The 13392-nt window shown below is 41.0% G+C and overlaps 1 protein-coding gene across 12 annotated transcripts in view; it reads right to left on the bottom strand.

Annotated features, from left to right (window-relative positions):
• The window catches only part of LOC124261795 (coiled-coil domain-containing protein CG32809-like), a 250153-nt gene that overhangs the window by 5295 nt on the left and 231466 nt on the right, over positions 1-13392 (bottom strand). For 4 of the 12 annotated variants that reach the window (XM_046696156.1, XM_046696161.1, XM_046696158.1 and 1 more), the window contains 4 exons: positions 12765-12782; positions 11031-11200; positions 8737-8769; positions 4391-4498 (listed from right to left, as the gene is read on the bottom strand). In XM_046696156.1, the coding sequence (XP_046552112.1) occupies positions 11117-11200; positions 12765-12782 (102 nt within the window). In that variant the 3' untranslated portion in view covers positions 4391-4498; positions 8737-8769; positions 11031-11116. Of the gene's footprint in view, positions 1-67; positions 216-612; positions 712-1116; positions 1193-1964; positions 2096-3496; positions 3616-4292; positions 4499-8736; positions 8770-11030; positions 11201-12764; positions 12783-13392 lie in introns of those variants that run through there. The other 8 variants (XM_046696150.1, XM_046696151.1, XM_046696155.1 and 5 more) reach the window with 5 other exon arrangements.

The following is a 13392-nucleotide window of genomic DNA, read 5'->3' as shown; positions in this document are numbered from 1 at the left end:
ACACAGACACGGCAAGGAGAAGACAACTTACACATCCCGCGAGGTAGAGACAATAGTTTATCCGTACCTCAATCTTCGCTACACGACTGTCATGGTTGGGTACAATGGCTCGGATGTTTTCTAGGACATTCTTCCTGTCCTCGTCACCTACTTCCTTCAGGTTGGAGGCGATTGGGGGGATCTGGGGCGGCCGATGCTCTTGGACTGACGCAAGTCTGCAGAATGAGGTAAAATGGTTTCAAGGAGGGAAGTGAAAAATGAAAAGAAGATAAAATGGTGAGATTCAGGTTAAGGCACAGGAGAGAACAGGTTATGATACGATCATATTCATTTTGAGATATGGATGTGAAAGGCCTGTTCAAGGAGATTAAATGTCAAACAATGAAAGTGTTTCATTCATCAATCAACACATTCACTCATCCTGATGGTGACGGAGGTTAAGCGTTTGCTCGTCACGCCAAAGACCCGGTTTCAATTCCCCACATAGGTACAATGTGTGAAGCCCATTTCTGGTGTCCCCTGCTGTGATATTGCTGGAATATTGCTAAAAGTGGCATAAACCTCAACTCACTCACTCACACATCCTGATGAGTAGACAAGAGTAACTCCTACCGTTTGAGTGTGTACAGTGTTCCAGTCAGCTTCTTGCATCTCTTCAGGTCGGCCTCTAGCTTCTCCGGTTCTTCCTTCAGGAACCTGGAACACACAAGCCTGCCACAATGTACTGAACTGACTAAACAACACTTACCAATCAGAGACTAGGTCTGACTAAACATAACACCTACCAATCAGAGACTAGGTCTGACTAAACATAACACCTACCAATCAGACACTAGGTCTGACTAAACATAACACCTACCAATCAGACACTAGGTCTGACTTAACATAACACCTACCAATCAGACACTAGGTCTGACTTAACATAACACCTACCAATCAGACACTAGGTCTGACTTTAACCATCAGACACGCTAAACATAACATACCTACCAATCAGAGACTAGGTCTGACTGGCGATTTGATTGTAAACAGTGTTCTCACAATGATCAAGATTTACTGACAATGTCCCAGGTTAACATGATTGTAAGGAAAGTTCTGACAAAGATTGTAACCTACTTCTCCTCCTGCACCACAATCTCCATCTCCCCCGCCATCACCAACTTCAGCTGCTCCTGCAGGGCTGGATACCTCGCTGTCAACATCAACACAGAATGCACATTATGTAGTCAGGCTACAAATAAATAACAGCCACTGGGCACACTCTTATGTATCCTTAGTTTTAAATGAAAATGTGCGACCATAGAATTTCCGAGAATGATCCAAAGTCAGATGAAGAAGGATGCAGGAAGCATCAAAGGATGCAGATAAACTATTACATCCATAGATTATACACAATAATACTGACTGTGCCGAATTCTTGACAAGAAATGTAAAGGTATGCTAGTTAATGGAGTGATAAAATCTTAAAAACTGTATCAATATTTTAAATGCTAATGTATAAGGTGCAAGATGCACCCCAAGATGTCTCTTAACATAAATGACAAAATCATCTCCACAATCCTAAGAAATCTCTTCCAAAAGCCGAGTAGATGGTACAATTCTGACTATGTCATTTGTGCGTGTCTATGACTTACTAATATACCAATTGCTGACCAAAAGGTAAGACTTTCCCGTCTTGCAAGTTGCACCAACATACACACATGTAAAGGCAAGGCAAATGTTCACCTGACAAAATATGTGAACATATGCAGGTGGTACAAGTCAAATAAGAAAAGGCATTGAACATCCTATTGGTAACTGATGCATCAAATTTGGAAAGCTACACTAAGGCCTTGAATGTTTTCATGTCTGTAGACAAAAATCCATTCCCAACTTCATTTGACAGATTCAATAGTGGCCATTTTTTTAAATTATTCACCTGAATCAGAAAACAAGAAAAAGAACCATTTTAAATAGTGTTTTACCTTTGAGATCAGCCAGTGACTTGGTGACGTTACTTAGTATCAGAGCCATTCCTTCTACGTCCGTCATGTTGACTCGACACTGGCGGGATATGACGTCTGCTCGCAACTCCTCCACACTGGACTCGAGGTCACTGAAACACGGTGATAGATGTAGAACTGAAACACGGTGATAGATGTAGAACTGAAACATGGTGACAGATGTAGAACAGGGTATCCTAATCATGGATTAAATAAGTATACAAGGATACATGATATATCCAGCTAACGATGCACTGAGATTCATTCTACATGTTGATTTGTTTGACTGGTGATGGCAGGCATTGTTTGAATACAGCACTCTTCAATATTCCTGGCACCCGTGAAGGTCCGGGTTAGAATATTGATCTTCAGTAACCCATACTTGTTGTAAGTGGCGACTAACGGGATCGGGTGGTCAGGCTTGCTGACTTGATTGACACATGTCATCGGTTCCCAATTGCGCAGATCGATGCTCATGATGTTGATCACTGGATTGTCTGGACCAGACTCGATTATTTACAGACGCTGTCATATAGCTGGAACATTGCTGAATGCGGCGTAAAACTAAACTCACTCACTCACTCAATATTCCTGGTATATGATGGTGGTCTGTAAAGAATTCAAACTGGACAATCCAGTGATTGATATTATCAGCTACTGTTGGGGTATGATGACATATGTCAAACTAGTCACCGACCCATCATCCATCCTGTCACATCATTCAAGCAACATACGATGAGTGAGTTTAGTTTTATGCCGCTTTTAGCAATATTCCAGCAATATCACATCGGGGTACACAATAAATGGGCTTCACTCATTGTACCCATGTGGGGAATTGAACCTGGGTCTTCAGCGTGACGAGCGAATGCCTTAACCACTAGGCTACCCCACCAACCCTAAACAACATGGGACATTGGGGACAAGTTCTAACCTGGAATATTCGATCCCAGTAATGTAAATCCCCACAGTACATAAAAATTTCATGGACAACTAGCTGAAGTCTAGGAGGATCAATAACAGGCTCTATCTGACGATTTCCCCCAGAACTGATCTGACCAACATCACCACCAGCAGGACAATGTAAATGGCTTCAACACAGGAATTACACTGAAGGAGAGATCTTACCCTCAGTGTACAGTACACAACCCTGTGCACTTAAAAGAACTCACGAATCTGTTGGTATATGACCAGATGGTGTCCAAACACCTAGTTGCGGGTACAGCAACGTGCAGTGAACTTGGACAAAGTACTGTGACTATGTGTCCCAGTCAACCCAGCTGTGAATGGGTACCTCGTAAGGGTGAGAAAGCCGTGAAACTCAGTGCGCCTAGTGGCTGCAAGAGTTGTATGCTCCCTGGGGAGTTGAGATTGATAATACGATGTGCCGTTGAGATTGACATCCAGTGATCGAGGGAAATATCAGCGCCTTGAGCATGTACTAGTCACGTGGATATATGTGCTATATAAATATCATGTAATAATAATAATAATAATTATCGCCTCTGGTAACTCACGTCAGCTCTTTAGCTATCTTGGCCTTGTCCTCGATGTACATGTGTCTGTCCGTGTCTGTCTCGGACCTCTGCCGCCGGACCACCTGACTGCTGGAACCCGGAACTGTCCGCAGCACATCCTGCAACAACAGATCTCCATGTCACACACTCTAACAACCTGGTCCAGCTGCTGGACCTGGACCCTACACTGACTGGATCAGGCTGGATCTCATGATCAATGGTTTTGTCTGTTCTGATTGATTTAAAATAGTGGGTATAATCCTGAAAAGTGTGAGTTCAATAGTCTCTTAATATGTGTTATAATGTCTCAATGAATATCATATTCTCTGTCATATGTCTCTCAATGTATGGGCCCAAATGTCGGTTCAAACTCACAATGAGTCTTGGGACATTTCTCTCTGCTTGCTTTCCTTGGCTTCTAGAACTGACTTTCACAATGTGACTTTCCTCACACTGGATGAAGGAAGGTAGTCTTCTGACCAATCACCATTATGTTATGTGACCCACATTCCGATGGACGATGGGCTTCTCACCAATGTCCATCATGTCACACGACCTACCTTCAGGTGGACGATGGTCTTCTGGATCGTGTCCATCATGTCACATGACCTACCTTCAGGTGGACCATGGTCTTCTGGATCGTGTCCATCATGTCACATGACCTACCTTCAGGTGGGCGATGGTCTTCTGGATCGTGTCCATCATGTCACATGACCTACCTTCAGGTGGACGATGGTCTTCTGGATCAGGTAGACCATGGTCTTCTGGATCGTGTCCATCATGTCACATGACCTACCTTCAGGTGGACGATGGTCTTCTGGATCGTGTCCATCATGTCTTCCTTGTTGATCTGCTGCATGCGACGTAAACCACGCAGCTCGCCCTTCAGCTCGGACGCCTTCTGCCGAATGTTGAGGATGGACTCGCGCAGATCGGCGTCTCGCTGTTCAGAGCCGGTCAGTGTTCCACTCTGACTGGATGCCGTAGGGATGTCCGACATGCCTGAAACAAGAGGTCAGCATATGAAGGGAGGTAACTCCTAAAGTCCTACAACAAATAATCGCATCAGTTCTGAGTTAGATTGGTTTACAGGACTGCAGATGTTCTTACTAGTGTCCACTGCTCTTTGGTCCAAAATTGGATTTAATCTATCAAAGTTAAAAGGAACATCGCTTCATGGCACTCATTAATTTATTACACCTTAGTTTACAGTAGATTTCAATAGAGAGGACAAAGTATGGTGGGTGCCTCTTTGACTCACAGCATCCCAAAACTTCAAACAATTTTCATAGACATCAAATTAGACTTTTCCTGTAAAAATTTGAAATAATTATTTCAGTGTTCCTCGTACCAGCAGTGACACCAACAAGAACAGTTAAAAACTGAAGAGAAAAGATTCTTGATAAAACAAAATATTGAAATAAGAAAATGAAAAATTGGGGAGGAAAATGCAAAAACAGAAGCAGGTAAATGGATTATAAAAAAATGGCTGCAGAGAAGCAAGGATTCCAAACACGTGCAACATAAAACAAGGAACAAAAGCTGAACAGAAACATTTGTTTGACAATGAAGCATTGCTCTGCATAAGTAAAACTTAAGGAGTTGTGTTGAAGGAGCACAGAGACTTTGCTCTGATGTTTGTGAGAGTTGACACGTGGTAGGTTCCTGAAACACCAATCTACCATGCAGAAGGATTTTACTAAACCCAAGGCAAGTGTAAACTCCCTGCCACAACATTTTTTTTCCCTATTCTATTAGAATCGATATATTGAAATATTTTAAAACATTACAAGCCTGTGAGGTATCTATCTCTTAACTGACATTTTTAATATAATCAAGATTGGCATGAAGAGTGAGTGACTTTGGTTTTACGCCGCTATCAGCAATATTCCAGCTATATCATGGGGGGGGGGGGGGGGGCCAAAATTGTGCTTCACACATTGTTCCCATGTGGGGAACTAAACCCAGGTCTTCAGCGTGACGAGCGGACGCTTTAACCATAATGCTACCCCACCGCCCCTCTGACATAAAGAGGAACCCGCCTCCGTGGTGTAGTGGTTAGAGCATCCACCCGGTGAGTGGAAGGTCGCAGGTTCGATCCCCGACTGCGTCATACCAAAGACGTTAAAATATGGTACTTGTTGGTACCTGCCTGGCGCTTGGCATCAATGGGTACAACAAGGACTGGTCGGCTCGGAGTCAGTATAATGTGTCTGAGTGGGTATTCATGCTTCACTGCGGCATGGTATCTCAGTGGGCTAGCACTATAAAACCAGCTTCAGTCTGGGCTAGTTCAAGCAGCCGCACATACACATACACACGCATGCACGTCGTCATATGAGTGAAATATTCTCAAGCACAACGATAAACCCAATTTCACCTCACCTCACCTCTGACATAAAGAAGTACCCTGAAACAGCTGTATAAAAATTTCATAGATAGAGTAGACATTTGAATAAATCTCAAGGACTCTCTAAGGGTATTCAGATTTGTTGCCATCTAATTAGTGACACACGAGTTGACTACTGATATCCTCACTGTAAGTATGTAATGTTTTCTGCATGACTTTACTGACGACACAGATCACTGGGGCATAATCATCAATTGGCTTCCAGAGATTGTTAACAGCAGTTAGAAGTTGACAGGCAGTGGTAATTTGAAATCCTTCCCTTGGCAGTTGTGGGTTCTCACAAGTGATATGCTGGCATTCTCATTAAAATCAGAGCTGTCACTTGGATGTGACTCCTCTGTTTGAGGATCTGATGAATCCTGCATAGGAGTTGATGTCTGGTGAACGATGTGCCAATTTTGACATAACCTCAATGAAGGATGTGTGGACAATTGAACCACTAGAGCCAATCAATGAAGGATGTGTGGACTGTTGAGCCAATCAGGCGTCAGTCTTCTGATACGCTTTGCTTTGCTTATGTTCTACCTTGATTTGGAATTTCAGTTTAAACAAAGAAAAACACCTGGCTCTGCTTCCGTTGTACCTTGATTTGGAATTTTGGACTAAACAAAGAAAAGCTGCTAAGAACACAAATATCTCTTTAGTGGAACTCATTTTTTTTAAATTCCATGATACTCAGAAACAGCTGGGTGTCTAAAATATGAAAATGTGTAAATTACAAAAATGGGTTGTCAAAATATCTCTTTAATGGAAGTCCATCTTGTTGGAATTGCCATGATATTGAAACAACAGCATGAACCACAGCAACACAATGGGTTGTCATTCAGGGCTGATCATGTTCATGTTCAAGACAATATAATCAGATTCGCCAATCTCGATGTTTTGGTCGCCAAGAATATAGCAAACTCGACATTGACTTGCTGATTTCAAAGTTCAACTGAAATGACCTCCTATGGAGATGTAGTTGGATCTTCATGCAGATAGGTATTGTATCAGAACTATAGAAAAGGGTCCCGATCTGAAAAACGTTCGTAGCGTCATGACATTCGTAAGCCTATGAAAAACTTTAGTTACGACAGATCGTAACCTTACGAACGCTTTATGTATCCAGACCCTGATTTCTACAGGAATAGAGGTACAGGACATTAAAGACTTCATGAAATTCTTAGAGGGCACCACGCCACATGGTGTGGTATGCATGGTCTAATGTCTGCATCAGATCTAAACGAGTGAGTGAGTGAGTTTAGTTTTACGCCGCACTCAGCAATATTCCTGCTATATGGCGGCGGCGGTCTGTAAATAATCGAATTTGGACCAGACAATCCAGTGATCAACAGCATGAACATCGATCTGCGCAATTGGGAACCGATGACATGTGTCAACCAAGTCAGCGAGCCTGACCCCCCGATCCCGTTAGTTGCCTCTTACGACAAGCATAGTCGCCTTTTGTGGCAAGCATGGGTTGCTGAACACCTATTCTACCCCGGATTTTCATGGGTCTAGATCAAAAAGAGGAAGATGGGGAAGGGGAAGCAAGCGTGAGTGAGTGGTTAGCAATATTCCAGCAATATCACGGCAAGGGGAATCGAACCAGGTCTTTGGCGTGACGAGCGAATGCTTTAACCACATGGCCTCCCCACTGCTCCAGGAAACAAGCGTGTTTCAATATGGCCACACACTCATAGGTGAAGTGATGTTGTCATGGTGAATGCTCTTCAAACCTCAGACACACACTCTTCCCGACTAAACATTTGTTGTCATGCTTATGTATGATGCATTAGTGTCAAACAGGTCAAACAGCAGGTAAATATTTGGATATTTTACACCACTCAAAAGAAGTTAAGAAAACACCTAATTTTGTCATTCGACTTAGCAAATCTGTCATGGCTTGATCCACACAACAGTACAGTAAACTTGTTGCGGGTACTTGGTTTTGACAAATTAACTACAGTCATTCATAAATTTGGTGATCTTTAATTTCTTTTGAGTAGCATCGATGACGGGTAGAATTATACAGCATTCAGTTGTTAGTACTAAAATTCAAAATTTGACCAGAGCTGCTTTAAAATGGCTTTAAGTGAGTGAGTGAATTCGTGTTATTCCACTTTTAGTCTTGTTCGAGACACTGCAGAAGAACATGTTGGTGCCCACTTCAGGATTCAACCCAGATCTATTTATGATGAACCAATGCTTTAACCACTTGGATACCCTACACTTAGCAAGCATTTATTTACCTGTAACGTGTAGAATGCATTAACCAAATGTACAGGTAGCTATGATGTTTGTATCCCTAATCCATTCATCACCTATTATCTCGGTCACTACTAAGGACTTAAAATCACCAGTTAGAATCTTTTGCCCATTTGCAAAGCAGAACTCAGAGTGCACTTCAATATCTTTGATTCGGTACAAATCACAAAATGTTTTAAAACATGACAAACTAATCTCTTCCTCCATCCACAAATACATAAACATTATTTCATGACATAAACTTTAAACGTAAAGAAATGAAAGAAAATCAAAACCAATAGAGGTTTCCTGGGGGCAGCCATCTTGCTTTCCAAAACGTTCCATTATTTTTGTTCTGTCAATGAGGTGACATGGAACCACAGACAACATACAAGCTACTTCCACTGCAATATTTTAAAACTCAAATAATTCAGTTCTATTACACTAAAATCCTCTGGTCAAATTTGACGGAAAACCATCCACCCATAACCGCTATGTCTGTGAAGGTTTCGATACTTCATGATGCATGTTGGTTAGGTAAGGCAGCGGGCAGGAACAAACATGTCTAACTATATGCATTGTCCTTCACCAATATTAGTACCTGTTACTGTCACCTTCCGCTTGGTGTTATACGCTGAAATAGACATGTCACTTGTTATGGTTACCACGGTTACAAAATGCAGCAATCACAGTTATGTCCCTTTGATTTGTCTGCATAGCTATACTAATTTTAAATGCTGTATGAATGCACTTTTATATCATGCATTGTTCTCATGCATTTCATTCTCTCAATTCATTGGTTACTCAAGACATTTTATTTCTTTTCATCATTTTGAAAGCCAGGAACGTTTAATAAATTACTCCCAAACAAAATGCTCAGTTCATTACAGTCGTGCCTGAGATCCCAAATACACAAAAGTATATATAATCATAACTTGCTACCTGAATAATAAAATTCATATAAATCACTAAATATTATATTTTCATCCCTATCCCATTCAGTACCAACACCACATCATTTTGTTTTATTGCCCCAAATATCGATTCGGACCCAAAAAATTGCACCTTTATCTTTTCATTTCAACAAATTAACCAAATATGATAAAAGTCATCTCAAACATCGACGTCAATCCCAAATGCTGAAAGTTCATGACATAAATGCCTTTAACAAATTGTTTAAAAAATTAAATAATAACATGCAAGTAATATTTTATAATCCTGATTAACCTTTCAAAATGATTTTATGAAAATATATTCCTCTGTCTGCTGTAGCCTGAACATCATGGCGTTACCATTTCTCCTACAGGTAGGTACCAGAGTTAGTAAGATAACATGTTCCCAACCAATGATATCTACATTATACAATGGTGTTAGTTGCTAGCTAACATGGTTCCTGGGATTATACAGATATCAGGTTGCAATATTCAGAGAAATGTCAGGTGTTATAACAGAAAATGGACCACAATACCAAATGGTTAGGAGAGGATGAACTGAAGAGAGACAGTCACAGAGTGAGTGAGCTGGATTTATCGTCTCTTTGGATCGTGTTACAGGTACATCACTGTTTGGTTAGACACAAGTCATTGAGTTTACCAGGTAGAACCTTTTTTAAACCAACACCAGTTTGACCCCAACATATATATCACTATATTTGGTGCGAATCTGATTTACACCAATGATCAGTGGATCCTGCCATAGTCAAGGGAAGCAACTCTGCACAGTTAAATAGTTACTTGAACCACAGGGCCACATATGCCTCCAGTGTATAGAGAGGAACTGTGAAAACTATTGTTGTTTTTAACATGTGGGCATATCAGTTAGTGAGTGAGTGAGCGAGTTTTACGCCGCACTCAGCAATATTCCAGCTATATGATGGCGGTCTGTAAATAATCGAATCTGCACCAGACAATCCAGTGATCAACAGCATGAGCATCGATCTGCGCAATTGGGAACCGATGACATGTGTCAACCAAGTCAGCGAGCCTGACCCCCCGATCCCGTTAGTCGCCTCTTACGACAAGCATAGTCACCTTTTGTGGCAAGCATGAATCAATCAATCAAGAAACCAGTCACTGGATTGTCTGGTCCAGACACAGGCATATTGCAGTGGCATTAAACAACACACAAACAAAACATTAATGGCTGAGTTTCTTTGTCAATGGATGAGTGAGTGAGTATGGTTTTACACAGCTGTTAGCAATATCCCAGCAATATCACGGTGGGCGACACCAGAAATGGGCTTCACACATTGTACCCATGTGGAGAATCGAACCCGGGCCTTCGGCATGATGAGCAAACACTTTAACCACGAGGCTACCCCACCGCCCCTGTTAACTGGAAGTTATTGGCAAAACAGTTGGAAACACTTGCAGGAGATGTGGCAAACAAATTAGTAGCCACTTTTCTTCCAAGCCACTTAATTTGCCACTTCACAAGCATCAACAGTAAACAGCCTAACAGAACTGAGAGATATTTCAGATAAATAGCCTACCTGCACACAGGATGAGATATACCTGCAGTAAGTGTGTTTAACTCCTGAATTCCTGATCATCAGGACCTGACAACTGAGACCAATCCCGCTCTTCTGAGTTCAAGCAACGCTTACATAACGCTACCCCACATACCATAACAGAATCACTCTACTTCCCAATATATATTTAATTTATCCAATGAATTATTCAAACCCTCTCTGGCATTGACAACAAAATACTTACCCCAACGTCTGTTATTCATCGGATCTCTTTTAAAAAACACAGGCAATAAAACACTATCCCAAGGTACGATCAACAGTTCCAAGTAGGGAATTGGTAATTGTTCCGTCAGTGAGCATAGAGGTGTCATAATGGCTTTTTAGATGAAGTAATGTGTTTTGGAGTGTGATGAGTGTGTACTTACTGCTGGCTGTGGAACCAGGGAAGGTCTCCGAGCTGTCGGACGTAGACACAGCACTGCTGGAATGGCCGCCATTTCTCTCTAGACTGTTAGACCTGCTGTCTGCCTTGACGGTATTGTGCACCCATGCAGTCAAGCTGGCCAGCTGAGCTTCCATCTTGTCTATACGGTGTCTGTAGACAGTCAAATAGATAAACAACTTTGACGAGCGATCGAAAAGGCTCTTCAATGCAGATAAACACCTCTAGATCAACGTGGGTGCAAATAAACCTGATAAAAATCAATTTCTGTGAACACAATTGACAGAACATGTTTGGCGACTTTTTGGGGCCTGTTGTATTAATGTCATTCCGCAGATTCCAAGTTTTTCTCTTCTATGACAGCTTCAGCAATGTGAAAGGAGGGACTTTTTGTTGCTGAGAGAAATTAAAGACACTTCAAGTTGCTGGAGGGAAATAACATCACTCCCTGTTGCTGAGGGGAACTGAAACACAGCTCATTTACATTTACGGAAATTACGACATTGCTTGCTGCTGGAAGAGGGGAGATTAAAACACTTGTTTGTTTTAAAAAAATTAAAAAATTAAAACAATTCCAGCTGCTAGAGGGTGGCAGTTGGAAATTTTCATGGGGGCAAAGAGGGTGGGGGTGAGAGAAGACAGATACTTCTTATAGCTAGCTGGGAGGTTAGAGATTGAGACATTGCTTGCTGCTAGGAGGGAAATAGGACAGGGGTCATTCCTTGGGGAAATTTACATACTCCACTTCTTTGAAGGGGTGAGGTATGTTTAAGACACTGCATTTTACTTGGTGGGGGGTTTGTTATGGGATGGAAGATTAAGACGCTGCTTGTTTCTTTAAGGAAAACTATCACATTTTGTATTGCCGTCAGGAAATTAAAAGACACTGCTTTTCTTAGGGGGAAGTTTACGTATAGCTTGTTTGGGGGACATTATGACACTGTCTTTTTCCTAGGGAAGAAAATAAGAAGATGAGTCTCTTGCAGGAGATAATTCAGACTTCTTGTTGCTAGTGAGATGAAGGTCATTTAGAGAGAGGAATAAAACACTTTTTCTTGCCCTTGTAAGGGCGGTGGGTAGCCTAGTGGTTAAAGCGTTCGCTCGTGAGGCTGAAGACCCAGGTTTGATTCCCCACATGGGTAAAATGTGTGAAGCCCATTTCTGGTGTCCGTGATATTGCTGGAATATTGCTAAAAGCGGCATAAAACTAAACTCACTCCTCACTTTAAGGTAATGTTCCACAGAGATAGGATGTCCTCACAAGCAAACAATACACTCACAGCTTAATAATACGTCCTATAAAAATTCAACATTTAAGACTGTACACTATAACTGGTTCCCTACAGACAGAAGTGTGAGAGTACTAAATGTTAGAACTTTGACTAATAACTGAGACTGTAGGTTACAATAAGGCTGATGTTGTTATCATTAGATTTACCATTCAGACTAGGAAGTTACAGAATATATGGCTGTTTAGTATTCCACTATAATGCTAGCATGTAGCTCCATAGAACAAGCTCAATGCATAGAAGCCTACTTTGTACAACTGAATTGCTCCATGCTAACATTCTGTTAGTTCAGGATAAAAGTTAGATCTTAACAGCATCTGCCGATGCTGCATCTCTTGCACAGATATATTGATTGCGAGCTATGTAAAATGCATCTGCTACCAAGCAGCCGCACATTCCCACCACCAGAGGGAGACAAAGAAAATCACCTGTATCTTAATGAGGACCTTTGGGAATAAAACAGATTCAAAATGTTGAAAAATCTTTTTCATACAAAATAGCCTTTTTTTTAACGGAAATGTAATCCATTGGTGTTTAAATTTCAGCTAATTTGTGGATGTTACTTATTTACCACAGTCAGATTATAGGATAAATCACAAAAATGAAAATAAACGATAAATTTTAACCAACAAATTTGCTCCATCTTGAATGGTTTTGTCACAAATTTAAGCAAGCTTATATCATGAAGCCTATGTCATTAGTTGGTTTAAAAACTAAGTCTCGTTGAGATGAAAATTGTGCAAAACGCATAGGGGTGCAACACCTTAAAATAATGAGTTTGTTAAAAGATATTACATTAAGAATATAAACATTTCTGTTTTAAAGACAGTTTTAATTACGTTGGTGGCACTTGCACAATCAGAAATGAAAATTCATTCACATTTTAATAAACCAACTAATGACAACTAAAAATGCCTGAGAGACCATTTTCCCATATTTAACACTCACTTATGATTAATCAGTGGAGGTTTGAAATCTCCATAAACACTTCTGAAACAGCTGATTTGATGTCAACCATTGTGGAAGCTAATATGTATTTATAATAACTTGGATAGA

This window comes from Haliotis rubra, unplaced genomic scaffold, assembly GCF_003918875.1.
Source record: "Haliotis rubra isolate DU_JTF1 unplaced genomic scaffold, ASM391887v1 Scf81, whole genome shotgun sequence".
Classification (NCBI taxonomy): Eukaryota; Metazoa; Mollusca; class Gastropoda; order Lepetellida; family Haliotidae; genus Haliotis; species Haliotis rubra.
The sequence above is the reverse complement of the archived record's forward strand: the minus strand, read 5'-3'. Positions and strand labels throughout refer to the sequence as shown.